This window comes from Cheilinus undulatus, linkage group 17 (assembly GCF_018320785.1).
Source record: "Cheilinus undulatus linkage group 17, ASM1832078v1, whole genome shotgun sequence".
Lineage (NCBI taxonomy): Eukaryota > Metazoa > Chordata > Actinopteri > Labriformes > Labridae > Cheilinus > Cheilinus undulatus.
The window spans coordinates 20591460-20613752 of record NC_054881.1 but is presented as its reverse complement, the minus strand read 5'-3'; the positions used below and the strand labels follow the sequence as shown (position 1 = coordinate 20613752).

Genomic DNA, 22293 nt, shown 5'->3' with positions numbered 1-22293 from the left:
GCGGCAGAATTCTATCAGTAACAGCTCAAACAGCTGTTTAAAGGTGTGTGTTAACTCATAACTTCCTTGTTTTGAGTCCATGAAAAATCAAAGAAGTGGTGTTAAAAGAGGCCACAGAAGCTTAAAACTTTGTTACCGTGTAAACTCGCCGGTACAAAGCTAATACCCCTTTCCCACTGGCCAAAAAACCTGTTAAAACACGTCAACAATCTGCTCCTGTCGGCAGTGGGAAAGGCTCTAACCGGCATTCAGAACCATGTCGACTGACCCTGCAATGGACACCAGTCTTTATCGGCTCGCCTTCGATCAGCTCCAGTGGGAACGTCACATAAGTTAAGTTATGATGAACACACTATTTCCAGCAAGTTCTTAACAATCAAGTCTGTAGTTGTTGGGGTTGTTTTAACTGGAAATGCCCACATCAGGAAATATGGTGTTTCTACAGCTTGACACACCTCAGCATTAGATGAATGAAACTTAAAACCACAGGTGCAGTTACAAAGAAGTAAACACAGAGAGACTTACATCATTTTTCTATGATCCCATAATCAGACATGAGACGAGTATGTCATCTTTCTTATCTCATATTTGGCATTTCGAGTTTCGGCCAAAATCACTTCCTCTTAAAGTGTACTATTTTAGCTCCCCTGCAAAGTTTGTCATTCAGATGTTTATTTTTCATAGATTTTTTGGATCATGCAATTTTATGTTTTCCATATTAAGTACATTTTTTACATAATGAATGCATATCGGATCCAAAAATCGGTTATCAGTCTCATGAACTACTAATAATCGGGACCAGTATCAGCCCTGAAAAACTAGTATCAGTTGACCCCTAGTTGTGATGCCTGAATACATTTATGTAAGTGTGTTATCTCTTTTAATTTTGTAATACTGGGATATAACCCAGTTACTGTAAAGAGCAAGAAAAATACTGTGACATGTTATTGCCCAGGCTTCAGTATGCGTATCAACAATTTATTAAATTAAAATTTTGGAATCAGTCTTAATTTTCACAATCTGTGCATCGCCATCATTAAAACTTTGTTTTTTAAGACTGCAAAACCCTCTCATGGATCCAGTTAAACTGATTTAGGTTGTTGTAATGAAACTAGAGAAATTAATTTTAGAAAATGTTTCCATATGATCAACAATACCCTGCTAGGAATCTCCATCCAGTCTTTACTTGTATTACTATTATCTATTTTACTAATAAAGCTATTTGTCTTTTTTCCAATCACATCCTTAATGCTTGTATTAAAAAAGATATGAACACATTCTTTTCATACAGCTACACCCCATTTTTGATATAGGTCACGTGATTTTAAAAATTACAACAAATTAAATAAATTACAATTTCTAAACGGAACTATCCAAAAGTACGCTACGTTGAGTTGTAGATGACTACACAAAATCAAAGTAGCAGCATAGAAGCTGCAATAATAACGACAAAATCTCGATATTTAAGGTTAATGGCACAGTCTGCATACTTTTCTTTCTCATACTGTCACTATAACCCTTAATTTCACAGATAAAACATCTTTACAGACACATACACGAACTCCACAGGTTTAGTAGCCAACTTGAACAAAATGTTTTATTGCACTCGAGCTTTTGAACAAATATACAAAAAGAACCGAGTAGCTACGTTAAACACTGGAGATACCGGAAAAACTACGTTTTTTATACTAATTAAGTTTAATGACTCTCAGGTGCTGACATATTGGAAACTATGTTCAAGTTCGCTGCACAAACACAGGTTACCAATGCCATGCAGCATATTAGCATGATTTACGCTATCGTGCATGCTAGCCTACCGTGGCAACTAGTAATTAAAACATGTAATAAAACATGTTACTGCACCTGCATTGCGTCTCGGTGTGAGTCCCTGTTTGCAGAAATGTCGCTGCAACGAGTCCTGCTGCGCTCGCGCTCCTCCACTGATCTGCAGCTGCAAGAGGAGAGAGAGAGAGAGAGAGAGAGAGAGCAGCACCTTATGAAGGAGGAGCACCGACAAAAGGATTAGCACTATTAAACTATCATCATTACAGCTGTAGGATAAAAGCCCACCTGAAGAGCGTGGATGATCGAGTCAGTGGAGCAGAGAAAAGAGCAGCAGTCCTCTCAACAAGTGAAGAGGAGAGAAACAATTTATAGAACAACAGAAGGAGTGCTGGAGGTCCTTACATCGTGACAAATATTATTAGAAGTGCCAGACATATTAAAACCTGCTGTGATGCTGTGTGGCTCCAGATTCAGACAGCAACAACAGAGTGAGTCTCTGAGGAAATTAAACAGGATTGGCTGTGTTTCATAAAGTCCATGAAGAGTTTTTCAGCTCTGTAAGCTTTGGTTTTCTGCTCAGATAGGCCAATAAAAATAACAAGTTTTACTTCATTAGATTTTACACATTTTCACCCGATTTTGCTATAAATGCACCTGTAATGTGTCTCTGTTAGGGATGTTATGATGATATGATACATTTACTCTTGATATGATAAACTAATGTCATCTATTATCCATTATGTCTACCACTTGTCCTGTTTGGGGTCACAAAGGCCTGGGGTTGACTCCATCTGTCTTGGGGGAAAGGCAGTGTGCATCCTGGACTTGCAGCCAGATCACAGGGCCCGCTGAGACTAAAAACCAAGCATGCTTACAGGCAACCTTGCAAAAGCCAATGGACAGGCCAAATTCCATGCGTCTGGAGGTTGCATCTTGCAAGCTTCAAGCTGAAGTTTTGCTCCCAGTCAGAGAATTGGTTGGAATGTGAGAAACTGGAGTCCTGATTTTTAATGATTACCACTGACCACTGCTCTTTGTGATGTCACATTTAGTGTAAAGCTAAGCAGTTTTGGACATGGCCGAAGTTATACTTTTAATTTGGAGGTCTCTTCTTCAACCTTCTGATAAAGAAGAAAAGACGCCAAAAGCAGATTGCACTTTCTGCCGGTTAAAATACAAATTTTTGTTTAGTCAGTTTAAATTGGCCACAGTTTTTACTGTTACATAGAGAGTCTCTATTCTAGCGAAAAAAAGAAAAAAAAAAAACAAAGGTATATATGTATGTATCCATATGGTTACAAAAATTGCAAGATAAAAATAACAACATTTCAAAAAGACACTAATAAATTCATGCAAAACTGTATTTTAATGCTTACTTTATATAAGAATAGACTAAATGTTATTTTTTCTTATCAAATTTTCACAAAACACAGAAAAACACAAGTATATCTTTGTACTTTAAACAAACAAAATTCATGCATTAAATAATTGTGTCATAATTATGTAGAGCCGCTTAACTCCTTTATTTAGACCTTGTAATGTGACATTACAACCCAAACAGTCATCACTATTCTGTTCTGTGCACCTTCTCCTATCCACAGTGTCACATAACTTGAAAGGAAAATGAATACAAGAGCAGGAAGCTGCCTCCTGTTCCCAAAATATGCTCTGACATTGCCTCTGCATTAGTTTAAGTGCCTCCTCTCAAATTCTATGAAAGTCATGAGGATGAAGAGGAGGGGGAGAGGGGGGACTTTTCATCGTCATGGGGGAATTTGACAAAAAATAAAGAGATGAAGAGCTGAGAAGAGGGGGGAAGGGATAGAAGGATGAAATGGATGATGCAAAATCAAACATTTCTTACTTTTAGATATGTATTAAAAACATCTGTGGTAACTGAACACAGTTGTAAAAAGAATGGGGCCTGGTTGCTGTAAAAGTCAAAGACTTTTACATAACAGTTTAGGAGCCCACTCATACTTATATGCATTTGTCACTACAGAAAATGTTTTACATCTGTATTAAGGTGAGTTGAATCTGGAATTTGGGTAGTTGATGTATTGGGGTGAATTACTGGGGTAAATTTGTAAGTTACCCAAAACAACAAAAAAAATCTCTGTTATAATCTCATGTCATCCAGCAGCAAAAGACAATGTAGTTAGATATGAAACTAGCTGTTTTACTTCTTTATTTTTATTAGACATGTTGGAAAATTGCACCCTCAAATCCATTTAGCGACCACTGCAGAATGTGCTGGATTATCAAAACATCCAAACTCTTTTATGGTACCCATCTCCAACTGTCAAAAACATAAAAAGTTACAGTGATAAACAACACAAAACGAGCTAACAACAATATTAGCATGCTAGCTGCCTTCAGAGGTAAATGCTTTAACCTATTTATATCTCGAATCATGTGATGTGTTGCAAATTGCGTACTTCAGTCGTAAATGCTTAATAATTTGAGCGTATAAGTGTGCAAAGTGTGTTCACACTGAGAAGAATGCAAAAAAAGGGCACCATGTTGGTTACATGTTACTATCCGCTATGTAATTAATGTGCTACTAGCACTGGCAGCACATTTTAATCAGGTATTAATGTTATGGTGTTTGTTGATTTCTGTTTGATATTTTGTCAGCTTTACTGTAGTACGTTCTTCAGGACAGATAATTTAACAGTTGAAAGTATTTGTAAAAATGCAGCAGTTAGTATTAGCTCCAGTACGTCGGATAACTGATGCCAGTGACAATAAACCATCAAAAAGAAGGAAGGACAAGAAGAGGTAAGTACAAAATGGCAGTGTGAAATTTAGGACAAAATAACCTTGTCAGTTAGAGAGTGCTGTGCACCACACATTTATGTATACTGCAGTACACTATGCTAACAGATGTATTTGGAATACACAGTAGAAGTTAGCAAGCTAATTTTAACATTTAGCTTGTTTTAACTTTAGCATGTATTTCTTAATTTTTTTATATTAATAATGCTAATATGCAGTTACTAGGAGTTGATGTTTTTAAAATGGTTTATTAGGGTTTTGTTCTTGAGCCTTTTAGCAATCTAATACTGCTTCTGATGTTTTCAACAAATGTAGGTTATGGAAATTTAATTAGTTTTACTGGTATTTACTCATAAACTAAAAAAACCCCTGAAGATTAGAGGCAAAAAAAGTTGTTTCGAAGTGAAAAAAGGTCCATACATGCCAAGCTCCAGTTACAAGATGTAATTAACTGTGACTTTCCAGCCAACATGCTCTTCCTCTTGCTTCTGTGTGATTGTTTGTGTTGGGTCCAGCACCCATTAAGGGTGTGAGTGTATTCCTTTGATTTTCTATGAAAATAACAGCTGGGCTATCATCAGGGCTAAACTCGCAAGCTAGCAAAAATGTATAGATATTTGAAACAGACAGAATGTTATCATCAACATATAACGTTATCCATTATACCTTATAATACTTCATTTCCCTCTAAAAAATTCTCATTTGAAATAATAACTTTGAATATTATCTGTACTATCACGTACCTACAATTATCCAAACGGTGGAAATTCAATATTTTAGTACTCTCTGTCCTTGTGCCTCTTATCTTCCCACAGGTCTGTCTCACTCCTGCAGACTCTGTGGTTATTTTTGGAAACACAACTTCCAGAGAGCCGTCAGCTTCCCTAGTGCCTTACGCATCAGCACAGAGTTTAATTGAGGGTGTGTGTTCTGTGCAGATACCTCTTGTGTGTCTGTCCATGCATATGTATGTGGTGAGAGTCTTTTATTTATTTTTTTCCTATCCTCATAAATGTTACATTTTCAGAATTGGCCACAAACACTCACATGCATGGGTGCACACATTTGAGAGCATATTCACACTTTATCTGCAGCTGTGCCACAAATAACCTCTGATTCTCATCCTTTTAGAGATCTGAGGCATGAAAATTCACCTCAAAGTCTAACATTTACAATCAAAGTAGCTATTAGCATGTAAAGCAGTTGGGCAGGTTTTCTTAAAGAGGCTTATGGAGCAGTGGAAGGGATCTGAAAACGTGCCAAGGCTGTCAATAAAAGACAACAGAAAATAATCCCTATCAGCATTTCTGATAAAAGATACGTTAAAAAGGATATAATCAATGGATTTAGCCAAAAGCCTCAGCCTTGAGGTTATTGTCAACACCTACATTTTCTCATTTTCAAAAGCTAATTTCATAAATTAACCACCCTAAAATAGCATGTTACCATACTTATTTTGCCCGTTTACACAAAAAATGAAGATGAAAGCCACAGTCAGCCAGTAGCTAGGATATATCATATTGTAGTTCCCAGATCTTATGGAACCTTGAAAATCAGATGGATTTGCCCGTTTCCGTGTTTCTCACCAGCGAATCCATCTTGCAAAGCTCCCATCTGAACCCAGGGCTGGGACCGGTTAGAAAGTGACAGGACCAATCAGCGACGAGGGGCAGTACTTTTGGGCACGGCGGAGTTGTGACGTGAGCAAGCAGCAGCAAGAGGGCGGTGCAACTATGGCAAGGGCATCAGCGTGAATGCTGCTTAAGTGTCAGCTCTATCAGAACTTGACGACATTTCTTCGTTAAAAGAAGAATAAAGAACAGCAGTGAGTTGTTTTCTTTTCAAAAACGACAAAAGTCGTGTACTTACATGTCTACAGTCGCCATGGTTGACATTATGCAGTTCTGTATGGAGTTTCCTACTTCGTGTGAGTGCTACTCGGGAGCGGCTATGTCTCGTGTGTTGTTGCTGTGATTGGCCCGTAAAGATGTGATAGACAGAACGTTTATCCAATCACCCTCCAAGTTTTTTTTCAAAGGCTCTGTCCTTTCCCAATCACTGTCTATGGACGGTTTTCCAGATGGATGTTTGAAACAAATCCATCTGGTATTCCAGGTTAGTTCCCGGAAAGACTATTTTACCCATTGGTTTGTGGACTTTTTAAGCCTATTGATGGTGGTCACCTTATTGGAAATGCCCTCAGGCAGAAATACAGTCCTGGCAGTCAGGTTGTTTCACAATGCAATCAGGTAACTCAGGTCCAAGTCTGGGCTGCAGCTACTTTCCCACTTGTCAGTTTAAACTCTCTGATTTTTAAGATATCCACCATCCTATAAAATAAAGAAAAAAATCAAATAAATCTAAGACAACAGCAAAAGTAGAGCTTTACGGCCTTCAGCAAAGGCCAACAGCTGGCAAACAGCTTTACCCTTAGCTTTTATATGATCAAAAGAGACTACCTAAACAAAATTCACCCTCTGGCATTCAAACCTAGAAAACATTTCACAACAGACTATACACATGTCCATTTCAGGTATAAAAATGGGCTTTTTAACATGGGTGCCAAAGGGGATTAGTTGGTTTTCGGAGCTTGTCTCAAGTGGACACTGATGGAACTGCACTTATAACAATTTCACATTTCATCTCAGAGGTTGTCACTTCAGTTGCAGGAGTGTGCAAGGGGTAACATGGGCTCTTCTTGAAATCCAATTTGCCACCTTCGAAATGTAATCTCTGATTGGCTCCTGGCCTTGTCAGAGCCAAGACTTACATCGAGTGATTAGGCTGTGTTGCAGTGTTCTTCTAAGATGTTTTGTGGTAAAGGTTAACTTGCAAATTGAACATCTTATTGTGTTTGAAAGGTGACAAATAACAGAAAAAAAACCTTTTTAGTATTTTTTTTTTCCCCATCAGTTTGGGTATACAGGGAATCTACCAACCCAGGGGCAATTTCACAACAAAAACTCTAGAGGTGCTTAGCTCCCACAGACCCGTGGACATTTTTGAGTCCACTGGCCAAACACAGATAGCACTGAACAAGTGCATCATTAACTAGAAAAACACTCAGAGAACACAGAACTCCGCCATCAGCCCAACTTTCCAATCGTGAAGAATCCTTTAAAAACATTCCTGGATTCAGACGGTGATCCGGATGACTCCCAAAATCTAATTCGCCGATTACTCCCTCCCCGGTGGGGTGGGAAAGCATTGGCCACACTACGTGTGGACTGTCATGGCGGAAGCACCAATGGTCTCACCGGATGACTGAAAGTCATGGCAGATGGTGAATATTCCTCTATTCCTCCCAGCATTGTGAGTATTGTCGCTACAATTTGCTGTCTTTCTTTGTGTTACGCTCTGACTCGTCTCCTCGACCGGGCGTGTCTTACAAAGTCTATACACTTCAAAACTTTGACTAAGTTACTCATGTCCACCATCTCCTGGTGTAAAGTGGTAACAGCGCAGACCTCTGCCATTAACCCTATCTCCCAATAGTCCAGAATCCTTTAAAAAATTCCTGGATCCAGACAGTGATCTGGATCACTCCCAAAAACTAATCAGTTCTTCATTATACCATTTCTGGCATTTCCTGAAAATTTCATGAAAATTCGAAAACTAACAAAGAAACTAACTAACGAACGAACAAACCCATCCGATCACATAACCTCCTTGGCGGAGGTATTTAAATAAACAACATGTTTTTCGGCCCACAAAATGTGTACATTTTTTAATGTATTACGCGGTTGTTCATCATCGTTGGTTGGCATCGTCAGTGTTTGGCATGTTTATCCTTCCTCCCACAGGGACAGATCAGTACCTTTAACTGTCTGATCACATCACCATTACAGCTTTTATGTCATGAAAAACTTTCAATGTGGACATGTAGTCCAGTTCTGATGAAACTGCTGCAATACTATAGCTACATCTAAGCTAAACGCTACACTGGCTGCAGCCATTACTACCAGCTAACAGTACAACTAAACTCCCTGTAGCTAGCTCCTCATTCCCCTTAAACCACACTGATTGGTCAGACCTGTCAAAGTCATTTTGCATTGGAGCTTTTAAAGATGGATTTGCTTGATTACTGACATGTAATTTGGCCAGTCCATCTGCTCTGCAAAGTTATAGATCTCCACCCACAGCCTTGGAAACGTACTGCTGCGTTCATGCTGATACGTACCATGAAAGAAATGGGCTGGGGGAGAAAAGGAGCTCATTTGCATTTAAAGATACTCACACACACACCAAAATGAACTGTTCTGAGAAAGGCTGTTTAGAGCTGGTTTCAACAGGGTCACAAACCTCCTCTAGAATATGTTTTCTGCATCCCCTTCTTCTCTCTTTCTGAATCTCTATCCCTTTATAACCCAACACAGCTTCAGCAAATGGCTGCTGAACACGAGTCAAGTTCTACTCAGGAAGTTTTCCCTATGTGACTTTGCTCCAAGTTGTTTAATGCTGAGCACCAAAAAACCGTCATGAAATGGTGTCTACATTCTTGACTTTATAGCATCCAGACAGCTTCCATTCTACTTTTCACTGAGGATTCAGAGCTGTTGAATATGTAATAAAACACATGCACTTCATTTACCCTCCACTGCACCATCCTCCATTTTTCCTGACCCCTGAGGTTTACAGGAATCTTTACACCAAAGAATTTCAACAGTTTAATTAACTCAACAATGCTAATCTGTCTCCTGGGTTAATTAAGTTTGTGCAGCCCTGAGCAGTCGTATTTTACAGGGGACCACTGAAGGTTACAAGTTAATTACGCTGTCTGCCATCAATTAACTTCATTTCCAGCAAAATCCAGAGTGAATGTGGAATAAAGAAGATAAAAGTTTTATATCATTTTGCTTCTCGTCAGTCCTACATGTTCCAGTCACTGCACATCATCACTAATGCAACATGTCTGACATGATTTATGGCAGCTTAGCTGGATTGGATGGTATACTGAACAGTATGTGACATGAGTCCATATTAGCATGTCCATTTATGGTGCAGCACATGTAGGATACAGTTTGTACATGTGTTATACAGGAAAATACAAACATTGGTAATGTTGATCCTCTTTATCTTCATCAGTAGAGGGCTAAAGACGTGCAGTTTGTACGCATCTTTATTTTTTCTCCTGTTCTCTTTGCAGTTATTTTCATGCATAGTGTTCGTCCCTACAGACAGCTGGTGCACTTCCCCAGGCCTGATCCCGCTCACCCATACTGGATGCCTGAGGCCCAGTGGGTTAGACCAGACCACTGGGTCTGGGTGCATGCATTGTGGAGGGGTCACCTGGGAGGACACCTGGAGAAACGGGGGATGGGCATGGTGCAGGCTTGGATGATGGCCATCAGGAGACCTGAGCAGTACAGGGCCAATGTTGATGGGACCGGCATATGCTCCAAACGTGACTTTAGTGTTGGCCCTATAAATATTTGTCCTGTTTGTGTGGGCATTAAGGGGCCATATGTTAGGGTAAGGAGTAGCAGCATTGTGGCTTGCATCTAAGGGAGGCTGGGTCTGTTGAAGGTGTGATGGCCATGTGGTACAAAATTAAGATAATCAATCTGTGCAGCAGGGAGGGATAGCATGGGCGTCATAAGCTGGGGTGGTTTTAATAATTTTTAGGGCCCAGGCAAAGTTCAATATGAGGCCTGTTTTCATTTAACTATAGTGGACAAATATTCTGAAGCATTTATTTACAGTACAGAGCCAGAGACCTAAAGGACATACTCAAGTATGAAATAAAAATACAGAAATACCCAAATCTCCTCTGTGAGCGTTATAACTCAAACTCATAACACATCTCTAGGCCAGATGGAACACATAAAAATTAATCATTTAGTATATATGGTCAAAATTAATACCAAATTATCTGCTATTCTGCCACAGATCATACTTTTTTATTTCTATTGCATGCCATTTTAATCAATTTGTTGGTTCAATATGTCCAAAGGGGATCTACCAACTATAATCTGGCTAATATAAAGACAGTTTGGGATTTTTTGAGGTGTTGTTGGGGCCAGGGGTCCTCCACAAAGGCTCGTTACTACTTTATTCACTCTTGCCCCCTTATTTACATTCAGAGTACATGTCTTATCTTTGAAAAATCATTTTGAAGGTATACCTTAGATTTGTTGTACACCTACATTTCTATCAGGACGCCTCAGGCAAATTGTCTACCTTAACCTCAAAGTTACAAAATAAATTAGAGTATTCTGTATTTTGATTAAAAATGTGGGTGCTTCATAATGTTAACAAAGCATATAAAAACCTACTGTTTATCCTGGCTGATTAAAGAACAATCACAGTTTTTAGTCTATGTACTTCACTTGATTTTCAGTAAAGCTTGGTAAACTTTTCACACTACTACTTTGTATTACTTTGCAGAAATGACCAGATGCTTAAATATTGTCTTCTCCTTCTTAACAGTACTGGCCATGACATCCTCCTGAGTTTCAGTTCCATACACCAGATGTCACTATTGTCTTTGACTAAACTGTAGGAAACTGCTGAACTGCATAATGTTACTAAGAATACAAGTTCTCTGTTTAACAAAGAAGTCAAAACAAATGAGGACGCTTTACTCAGCAGATATGATTTCAAAGGGCTTGTGTTCTCTCTCTCACACACAAGGCTGCCCAATAAAGGGGGAAAAGGGGAAAACTTTCTAAAGCCCAGCTCCATAGGGGCCCATTGAGGTCTTCAAAAACCCGATCCATTATAAAGTTAAGCTGCAAGAACCACTTGTCATATAAGCCAAGAAACAGAAATCCACAATTTATGTGTTTAGCAAACTTGACCCTGTTTCAAAAATAAAGACTATCTTTCTCATCACGCCATTTGTCTAGCAGTTTCAGACTTCATTGCTGTGCCATAACCTTCAGAAGGAGAACAAACATTAAACAAAAATAAAACAATCATGGTCAATGTATATATAAAAAAAATTAAAATAAAAAAAAACCTCTGTAATTTCATAATGAAAACAGATTTCTACAGAGAAATGCCAATTAAATAGAAATATGTGAGGTAAATTAAGTGACTGTAAAACTATTCACCCCCTTTAAAGTGACTCACCTAGTTCAGCAGAGGTCCAGCCAACTGGTGCTAGTAGTCTCACAATTAGTGAAATGGAGATCACCTGAGTGCATTGAATGTGTCTCAACTTATCGTAGTATAAAGACACCTGTGTCTGGAAGGTCCAGTCACTGGTTAATCAGTATTCCTAGCTACCATTACACCATGAAGACAAGAAAACAATTCAGGCAACTCAGAGAAAGGGTTATTCAACAGTACAGGTCAGGGGATGGATAACAAAAAATCCAAGGTACTGAACATCCCCTTTTGTTCAGTTATATGAAACATCAAAAAATGAAAGGAATATGGCACATGCATTAGTCTGCCTAGATCAGGCTATTCTCACAGACTGACAGTGCAAGAAAGAGACTAGTAAGAGAGGCCTATGACTACTTTGAAGGAGTTACAAGCTTCAGCAGCTGAGATGAGACTCTGCATACAACAACCAAAGCTTTATGGGAGAGTTTTGGCAGCATCATGCTGTGGGGGTGTTTCTCGAATTTAGCATTTTATTGCAGTAAGTCATTGCTGTGTTTTCAGTTGTGTTGTGAAACTCCTCTGAACATGTAAAGTGAATACAAACTGACATATAATCACTGATCACTTTATTAGGTACACCTGTTCAACTGGTCATTCAGAAAATATCTAATCAGCCAATTATATTGCTGCAACCAATGCATTTAAACATGTAGACATGGTCAAGATAATGTGCTGAACTTCAAATTGAGCATCAGAGTGGAAAATAGAGTTGATTTAAGTAACTTTGATCAGTTGTCCACAACATAAGTCACATAAAACTCAGTTTTTCCTGCTAAAAAAGAAGCTCTGTGTTTTACTGAACAGATGTTTCAGCCCTCAGGGCACAAGCTGTAAATATATGTAATAATGAGGTCATGGGTAAAGACACACTGACAGGATGTGTGCAGTTTTTTTTTGTTTGTGCTTGGTGGAGCTTTCCTCCAGCAGGACGTTTTCCCTCTTTGTGTAAATCTTAATGATCTTGTTTACTCTCGAGCAGTGATGCTAACTCTCTGGGCTTTCCATAAAAAGAAACAGGAAATCTGCTCCTGCTCACAGATTTTTTTGCACACAAACACACACTGGAAGTTACTGCAAATGGATTTACATTTTTTGGTTGTTACTGTACAGCAGATTAAGAGTTTAGTCAGGCAGGCTACAGGCTAGACTTCACAAAACAAACACGGCAGGGATAGAATAACCGTGATCCGCCTCGGTTTCCCAACTGAGTTGTGATGTCAGCCTGGAGGGAAAAAAAAAGGGGGGCCCATTGAGATCCCCTCTCTTTCTGCTGAGGATGTGAGAGGCTGTGTCTGCCTCTGCACCACCCCCTTCATTTGCCCACAATCAACAGGAAGACTGGAGGCTGGAGAGAGCAGCCACTTTCTGCAGGAGAGGAAGGACTTCAAGGTCCAACTGTACTTTAAGAACAAAAGAAGGGAAAGAATCAAGGCAAAGGAATGAGCAAGAATCAGAAAGAAGTGAAGAAAATCCAGTCAGCTTATCTGCAGAACTTGGAGAAACTGAACCAGGGGATAAAGCCAGAGAAGAAAAGTTGGAAGCCAAAGGAGGGAGAGTTTATTGTGCAGGCAGCAATGGAAAAGCTGCGACAACCTCCCATAGCTGGAAAAGTCACCAAAAGCTCAGCTCAAAGAATCAGCAGAGATCTGACCTGCTCCATCTGCCTGGATCTCTTTAAGCAGCCTGTGTCTCTTCCCTGTGATCACACCTTTTGTCAGGGCTGCATCGAAGGCTACTGGTCGGGTCCCAGGGGCCCCGGGCAAGGGGGCACAGGCTCCTGCCCTCAGTGCAGGAAGGTATACCCGGGGCAGAGCTACAGGCCAAACCGCATCGTGGCAAACATCGTGGAGAGCTACTGTCAGGGTCTGGAGGAGAGCGGGGGCGCAGCATGCCTGCCAGATGTAGGGGTGCCGGAGAGGGTACCTACGCCCCCAGTACCCCGCTGCAGCAGACACAGAGAGGAGCTAAAGCTGTACTGTGAGGAGGACCAGGAGCTGGTGTGTCTGGTGTGTGGTCTTTCTCAGGAGCACAGGAATCACACCATGGTTTGTGTGCAGGAGGCCGAACAGAAATACAGAGTGAGTAAAACTTTAAATACACAGTGCAATATCAACACCTTTGACATTATTTTAAAACATCTACAAATTTTAAGAGGCATGCATGTTCGCATTACTATTTTTAGGGCTGTAAGGCTAGTTATACATTTTCTGCCTCCAAGATGAAGGTTTAAATACCCTTTTTTTAAGCTTCTGTAATTAACTTTTGCTTTGTGCCATCTTCGGCGCCCCCTGTGGACAAACCTGTACCCTGTATTCAATTGCTGATTCTGTCCTGCAAATCCAAAGTTGTGTTTTCTGTCAAACAATCTGGCTCTGTTTCCCTCCAATAGAGACCAAAGATTCCTGATGAGACAAATTGAATCTCACACTTTCTTGCGCTGGGCTATTTTGAGACGTTTCCGTCAGTTCACTCCGCTGTGACTGAAGGAGACCCTCGATTCTCACTGTCCATCAATCTAAAGAGAATTATTCCTGAAATTACTGTGCTAGAAATTTGTCTCTTTAAAAGGGGACTGCTCATTAAATGAAGCCTAGGATTAGTTTATGCAGGACACGGTAGCAGGACACAGTAGTCAAATGCCCAGCTGTGATCAGCTGACGGCCAGTTGATCTTAATTATCACTTCCCAGCTCCCACAGTCAATCACAGCTCTTTCTCTCAACACAGCAGTGCATTTAAATGTGACATACTTCTCACTTATCTCTGCTGCTTCTGGCAAAGCTTAACCTCCTCCACCCCAGCATCCTCCTTTATAGCATAAAGCTTGTTTCACCCTCATATTCAGATTCATCCTACTATGGATTAGTTTCTTTCAAACTAATTTTATTGTACTCAGTACACATTGTCATAAATGTATCCATTCACATTTATCTGCTTGCAATGTCCTGAAACCATCTGTCTGCGACTTTTCGAAAGTCCAAAATAGACTCACGATGCAAATCTTTGGTCTGAACTGGGCTGAAAGCCACATGTATCACCCTTTGCAAATCTTTGGTAGCGGAAATGTTTAGCTGTAAGGCAGATGTCCATATAATGAGGGCGACCCAACAGTTGCAGATTCAAATCCCAATCCTGGCCTTTAAAGTAAAGCAAAAAATAAACTAAAAGGGAAATAACTGGAATGTGCTGTTTAGTCTGACACCTACCCCTTGGTAGCTGTGTTAGACATTGAAAATAACTTTGATCAGTCTGTATGCTGATGATCTTGGTTGCTTTTGTAGCCCATAAAAGAGTCTTTATTATTCATTCCAGTCTGTTTTATCACCAGCTAAACTTTTAGCTGGTGATAAAACACCAGCTTTAAGATTAAAGTACAGCAATTCCTGAGAGTGGGATGTGATTTCTAGCAGTTTCGACTTCAACAAATCCTTTAAAAGACAAAATAAAAACCTTATTCAGCAGGACACGGATGCTTGAAGTGAATTTTGGTCTGGGACATATTAAGTTTTTACCTGAAAACTGCACCTCCAGACACTGAACGTTGATTTAGACAGGGATCTGGAACTGTAAAGGGTCTTCTTTGTCTCAGGAGAGAGGGAATTGGATCAGTAATAAGACTGGGATCTGAATCTGTTGTAGCAGGATCTACTCATGCTTCAAGAGCTTTGTAGTGTTGCACATTGCTGCTCTCATGGTGTCAGGGGCTGCAGGGTGATGCAAGTAGATTACTGGTATGAATCAGACAGGGCCTTCCTGTGCTCTCCTCATGTGTGTGGACTTTCTCGTTACACGCTTGTTAGCTTAACTGGTGACTCCAAAATGCCCGTAGATATGAGTTTGAGCAGAATTACCTGTTTGTGTCTGTATGTCAGCTCTATGATTTACTGATCGCCAGTCCAAGGTGGTCCCAGCCTCTTGTCCAATGACATCTGGGATCAGCTCCAGTCCAGGCCCTGACGGGAAAAGCAATATTGATAATGGATGGATGTGGCTACAGCCCACTTTCACCAAGAATTTTTGTATTTATGGTACAAAATGTCTTTGGAAACACTTCTTAGTCTTAAGTGTTGATAAATGTTGTGTGATTAGAGGTTTGAGTGCACCACAGAATATTTGAGGATTTTATAGGGGGACAGTATTCTTAGGATTGGGAAAAGCTGCTTCAGAAGATCGTTTTACTGTTAGGATCTTTTGTCATTCTTAAGGTCAAAACTTAAGAGGGAAAAATGTGTTGAAGTTTGCTTCTCCCTTTTCTTTGGACCATTAAAGAAGGAAGACCTGAAACTTAACAAACCACTTTCAGTGGAGGCTTTGAATGGCATTTTGAGTGACTGGAATGCAGATTTTTGGGAAATACACACATATTCTGAGTTTGATGCCTGCAATAGGGACCAAAAAAGCTGGGACAGTAGTATGCATTCTTTCACTGTGAAGCCATGCTGTTGTAACTCATGCAGAATGTGTCTTGGCATTGTCTGGCTGAAATAAGCAGGGATGTCCCTGAAAAGGACACTGTCTGAATGGCAGCATGATTATATAAGTACCTCTCAGTAATAATGGTGCCTTGGCAGATGTGCGAGTTACCCATGCCACTGACACTAATACACCCACACACCACTGGCTTATAAACTTTGTGTTGATAATAATTTGGATGGTCCTGTTTTTCTTAAGCCCATTGGATTTCACAGCCAGAATGGGACACAGGATGCAGCAGTATGCATTGTTTTTCTATGAGGTTGACTCTGTTTTGTTCTTACCAGAGGAGACCAACATTGTCACATATTTTAAGAGTTATGGCAGCTCTTACATATTGTAAAATGTTTAACACTTTCAATAGTAGCTATATGTGGTATAGACACTTTTAAAGTGTTAAATTTTACTCTATATGAGTTCAGTTAACACTTATAATCAGTTGGGCTGTATATTTAACTTTTTTTTTATGGTGGTTTGCCTTTACCTTTACCTCCAACCTGTTTGGAGATTTGTTCTTTTATTGTTCTTGCCAATAAGTAACATGTTGCTCCTGGGCCACCAGTTGCCCACCCCCATAGTAGATGATTATTGCAGGGAAAAGTAAAAGCATTATAAGTAAAGTAGATGTGAAGTTGTATTTGAAGAGAAACCTGTAGGTCTACAGTGATGCTGTGCCTCTGTCCTGTCAGGCGTCTCTGAACAGCTCCATGGACTCCCTCAAAGCTGAGCTCAACACAGCACTGCAGTGTGACAGAGAAGCCGAGGAAGAGGTTAGAAAGCTGAAGGTGAGTGTCACATTGTAAAACCTGCACAGTGAGAACATACTTACAAAACAACTTAAATTGCATCCCTTACATCAACGTGAATTCAGCTAAGGGAAAATCTGCCTATATGTTATTAGAAAGAAATACTTTTTAGGGATGGATGGATTTCATGCTTTTGTCTTTTCTGATCCTGACATCAGGAGCATACGGCTGACCTGAAGCAGCGCATCGAGGCCCAGTTCAGTGACCTGCACCAGTTCCTGTACCAGGAGGAGAAGCTGCTGCAGGTGAAGCTGAAAACAGAGGAGCGCCGGGAGCTGATCCGCCTGGACGAACACAAGGCCCTGCTGTGCGTGGAGATCTCCCGTCTGCAGAGGGCCGTGCAGGAGATCGAGGAAAAGCTCAAGGAGCAGGACCCTTTCTCTCTGCTGCGGGTATTATGAGCTTAATATATGAGTAAAACAGCACATGGAAGTTATTAAAGAGCATGATGAGTCAGCTAAGGGGATGGATTTACAGGAAATGCTGAGCTGTTAGATTAAAAATGTATTCCTTTCCAAAAGCATTTACATCTATTAAGAAAAAGGAGGGATAAAAATGAGTTTCAGCAGCATTTCTTGCATACATTTTTGTGCCAAGAATAAATAACAATGCTTCAAAACCAGCAGCCAAGATTTCAGCTTGCAGGGTGTGCCTACTTTGGCTTTCCTGTTTTAGTTTATGCAGCATTCCTAAAAAACCTTAAAAACATCTTTGCATGTATTTGAAGAGGAAACGCTGACCTACTGGTAGACATTTTTGCACTGTTTCTACATTTCGAATAACAAAGACTTTTAACAGTGTGTGCAGACAGGATGTAGGCCAATAATCTCAGTCGCTGATCTGGAGGATAAGGAGTTTAGCGGAGGCACAGGGCCAAGCTTCAGGGCCACAGCTGCGGGACTTTCCCCCAGCCGCGGGGAGATCCCAAAGGGTGGGATCGTGTGAGCTCAGACATTGATGTAATGTGGAAAAAGCTCTATCGTCTTTCAGATCCAACAAAACTAATCACTGCATCTCCTGTGTTTATTCTTTTGTCTCATTTCAGAGCATCAAAGTCCTGCTCCAGAGGTGAGTTGGGAAGAGTCTGAGCTATTCTCCACAGGATCTATTTGGTTTTTCTTCTCTTTCCTGACTGATTGTGTTTTCAATGGCAGGCCTTCCTTGAAGTTTGAGAAACCAGCATTTATGCCTCCAAGTCTGTGTGAGGGTCGGTTTGCAGGGCCTCTGCAGTACAGAGTGTGGAAATCCATGAAAGGAAGCATTTATCCAGGTACTTTGGGTGCTTTTTGCCTCATTTAACTTTATTAATTAAAGTACTGGCTGTGTGGTTCAGAGTTTACAATAAAATATCAGAGTGCTCGGCGAAATTCAAGGTGGGTCTACACTACAGATCAGCAGGGTAACTGGGCCACTTTGATATACCTCATCTGAAGTCTATCAAAATCAGTAAAACCAATCCAATGCAGGTTTAAACAAACTTGAATATGCTTAAAGGAAAAGCAGCCTACATCAGTGGATAACAAGGCAAATACCATATGATTATTGAGGATTTTTGGGTGGCCAATCAGATTTCAGGAGGGAATGGCACTCTAAGAGAGATGTTGACAGCTCATCTCCACATTCAGATACAAAACAAGAACAACTGCACAAAGCTACCAGACTATAGCAGTGTATGTACTTAGCATGATATGCCTTGATCAGACCTTGAGCCGGAGCAGACTTGCTGTTGTAATCTTTTCATCTTTATTTATCATGGCATTATGAGTCAAGATATTGTTATTAAGGTTGTCAATATGTATACCATTTATAATGATGTCTTATTTTGGTTGTAAAAAAATGAACATTGACAACTTCTTCTCGTCAAAATGTTTGTTTACAGAATTAACACAGCAGCCCTGTGGTGAAAGAAAGAAGAACAGCATAGCCTAACACAAGCTGCATGTTCCAATGTAGACTATATTCAATATATTTATTTTTTAAAGATTATATTTTGGGGCTTTTCTGCCTTCATTTAGACAGGGCACCCTCTGCACTCACTGAGCTAAACAAGCACCTGTATTTCATTTTCTTTTTTAAATTTGCTTACAGATAATCTACAATGATAGATAAAGCAGCAGAGGAAGAACAATTATGTGTGCAGGCAAATTAAAGCTTTGTATTTTTTTTCAATAAAGTCTACATATACCGACAGTAAATGTTGTTTTTCAGCTTCTTAAAAATTGGAAGTTACATGGCATTAACAATCCCATCTCTGTAGCCATTCAGCCCAATTTGCATACTGGCACTCTCACTGGTCCACACTGACCAGCATCTGATATGGCTAATAAACTTTAACCTCATGCAATACCACCTCAAAAAAAGGGATCCCCAAAAAGCAGTTGGGGATGCTAACAATTAGCTGTTTAAAGGTTAAAGTCTGATCCCTTTGTTGTCAGCACTATGTATCATTTCAAGCCCACAAGTCAAACACACTGTAATGCAAATGCTCAGCAGTGTATTCGTTCTAAATGACATTGCTTTGCTGCTACAGTGCTCTTTGTCGTAATCAATTACGTGGGAGCTTGTGGGAGCAGCGCTGTTTACCATTATTTTGATCTAGAGAATGGGGATAAAGTTGTCCAGACACAGTGGCAGGTTATACTAACATATAACTGAAGCACTGAGTGATGATATTCAGCACAGAAATGTGGATGTTAACCTAAGAAAGGATCAGGGACTGGTGCTGCTAGCACTGCTAACATTAGCCACATTCATAAACCAACATTAGAATGTTATGGCGTGATACTGTTGTACTTTTGCAGTGTGAAGTTGGTTTACTTGAAGTTGGTTATTTGACTTTAGACTCATCAGATTATGATTTGCGTTTAATTGGATGGGGAATTATTTGCCTTGGAATCAATTGATCAATATGATCAACGCTTTCAAACTAAGGCCTAGACCACAAACAGGTGGGTAGCCTATGAAAATGGTAGTTTTTCTGTGTGTATTGGTGCTGTACACATGCAAACAGTGTTTTAGGTCACTGAAAACATGCATTTAGAGAACTTCTGGGGTAAAGATTTTTAGAAACTCTGTCTTTGAGTAAATGTTTTGAGCCAGATGTCATTATGTATGCCTTTTTTCTCTGTTTGATGTCACTAGTGGTGTGCAGCATTATCACTTTTGTTTAAATGGCAACAGCAGACACAACAAACTCTGTGTTGGTGGTTATGTTGCTAAAAAGACTTTAGAACTGCTTACACATGCACATACAGGTTCACTTGAACTATGTTGATTAAAAGAGCGTACAGAGGTCACTGCTGCTTCATAAAAAAAATTCCAAAGACACAATCCCTTCTGTAAACATCTGTGGTTTTGGATGAGACTCGGTTTGGTTTGATGAACTCTGAAATAGTCACTTTAGAGGAAAGATACAAAAAGGTTTGCATATAATAGACATGGTTGCTCTCTGTGAGTAAGCTGCTTTGCCCACACAGGCTATTGTTGACATGGCGTGCTCTTTCCAGCACGCTACTGTACTTTTTTTTTGTGTGTGTGTGTGGATGCAGATGTTTTTGAGAATGTAGTGTGTGTCGGCGGGATTATTTTTGAAAATGGAAAACCTCTGCCTTTAAAAATACCTACCCACATGTGGTACTAAGCTTAAATGACAAATTTCCACAACCTAAAAAAAACAACAACAAAAAGAAAAAACACACAGATCAATTAAATTTTCTATTTCTCTCCTTTCAGTCCCCGCAGCCATCACCTTTAACTCCAGCACAGCCAACCCCTGGCTAAGCCTCACCTCCTCCCTCACCTGTGTCCGCTACCAAACCTTCAACCACACCGTGCAGGACAACCCCTACAGGTTCAACGCCGCCCTGTCCCTGCTCGGAAGCCAGGGCTTCACCCACGGACGCCACTACTGGGAGATCGAAGTCTACAGCAGCACCGTGTGGACCGTTGGCGTGGCCCGGGAGTCTGTGCCCAGAAAGGGTGTCATCAAAGCTCTCCCTGCAAACGGCTTCTGGACTCTCTCCCTCTCTTATGGGATACAGTACATGGCTGGAACCTCTCCCCCGACTGTCCTGTCCCTGGAGGAGCCTCTGGCCCGGATCGGGGTGTACCTGGACTACAAGAGGGGCCTAGTGTCCTTCTACAACGCAGAGTGCATGACTCACTTGTACACTTTCAGGGAGACCTTCACTGAGACACTGTACCCGTACTTCAACCTGGGCTTTCTGGACAAAGTGCACGAGAACGAGCCACTCAAAGTTTTCTTACCAAAGATTTAAAAAACTGGGACAGAAATAAAGTTAAAATGTCAAAAAAAACAAAAAAAACAATGAAAAAATAGCAAAAATTTTGTAAAACACATGTGCAATGTACGTTATCAGAACTTTGGGTAGCAACAGAAAAGGGCATCAACTCACGTACAGTGTGCAGGTTACGTTAGTCTTCGTCCTCTACTTTGTTGGCATTGTAGAATATCTTAGCATAACCTGTTGCTCAGAGAAACATAGTGAAGTGTATATTTCTTCAAACAGGAGCTGCATCTCATAAATAAAAGCTCCACAGGAAACTTGAGGTCAGACACTCAGCATGGGAACTTTAATTTACATTTTTACAGCACTTATTAGGCTGGATCTTATACTGCAGATTTTATTTCTGAGAAGCTGGGCTTCAATGAAGAAACTGAAACTGTCTAATTGACTTGTGCAGTATGCTATAATTGTTGTTTTTTACAATTCAATCATCTTTCTTCTGCATTTTAAACTTTTATAAATCTGTTTCTCTATAAAAATGTGCATTATGTTCATGCTAATGAATTTATGGTATCAAATCATACTTTTGTATTGTTGGGGACCTTGGGAGATGCAGGGAAATAAGAATCAGGAGGATTCTTATGTGAACTAAAGTGAATTATATTTGACTTGAGGTGCTAGATGCCTTTAACATAACCAGTTTAACTGATTCAAGTTATGAAGTGACCAGTATAATGCAGGATTATACGGGTAACATTTTAATAAAAGCTTTTCTTTAAACATTTTTCTTACAGTCTGCTTATTTCAGCATAACACCCAGTCCAGGGTACAGGTAGGTCCAATCCTGCCTGCACTCCACAGGGATTCTGACAATCCATGTTTAATATTCAGAATAACAAATAGTGTGTTTAACTGAAGGAATGGCAATATTTATCTGTTCACTTAAACACTAACTTGACAAAGTTACCTCCAAACAACCACAACACTCACATTCTGATCATGCATAACGGTGCCACACATGGATAAAAAAGCAGCTGGGAGCCACAGACGGATATAACTGATAATTATGGCCTGGCAATAGGCTATCTTTTA

General features: G+C 40.1%; 2 protein-coding genes across 5 annotated transcripts in view; one reads left to right on the top strand and one right to left on the bottom strand.

Annotated features, from left to right (window-relative positions):
* Positions 1-15606, bottom strand: part of LOC121525448 (calsenilin-like) — a 39409-nt gene extending 23803 nt beyond the window's left edge. The window contains exons 1-2 of one of the 4 annotated variants that reach the window (XM_041811452.1): positions 15527-15606; positions 1864-1951 (exon numbers count right to left, since the gene is read on the bottom strand). In XM_041811452.1, the coding sequence (XP_041667386.1) occupies positions 1864-1869 (6 nt within the window). In that variant the 5' untranslated portion in view covers positions 1870-1951; positions 15527-15606. Of the gene's footprint in view, positions 1-1863; positions 1952-2070; positions 2268-15526 lie in introns of those variants that run through there. The other 3 variants (XM_041811454.1, XM_041811450.1, XM_041811453.1) reach the window with 3 other exon arrangements.
* Positions 12765-21985, top strand: trim69 (tripartite motif containing 69). Its single transcript, XM_041811449.1, has 6 exons — positions 12765-13754; positions 16838-16933; positions 17113-17346; positions 18000-18022; positions 18109-18224; positions 20687-21985. Exons 1-6 carry the CDS (start codon positions 13116-13118, stop codon positions 21229-21231), a joined length of 1653 nt encoding a protein of 550 aa, XP_041667383.1. The 5' UTR covers positions 12765-13115; the 3' UTR covers positions 21232-21985.
* The last annotated feature ends 308 nt before the right edge of the window (positions 21986-22293 follow it).

Excerpts from the sequence above, each read along its gene's own strand:
- trim69 (XM_041811449.1), top strand. The coding sequence starts at position 13,116 with ATGAGCAAGAATCAGAAAGAAGTGAAGAAAATCCAGTCAGCTTATCTG. Across the intron at positions 17,347-17,999 it reads ACCCTTTCTCTCTGCTGCGG|AGCATCAAAGTCCTGCTCCA; the intron begins GTATTATGAGCT and ends GTCTCATTTCAG. Across the intron at positions 18,023-18,108 it reads ATCAAAGTCCTGCTCCAGAG|GCCTTCCTTGAAGTTTGAGA; the intron begins GTGAGTTGGGAA and ends TTTCAATGGCAG.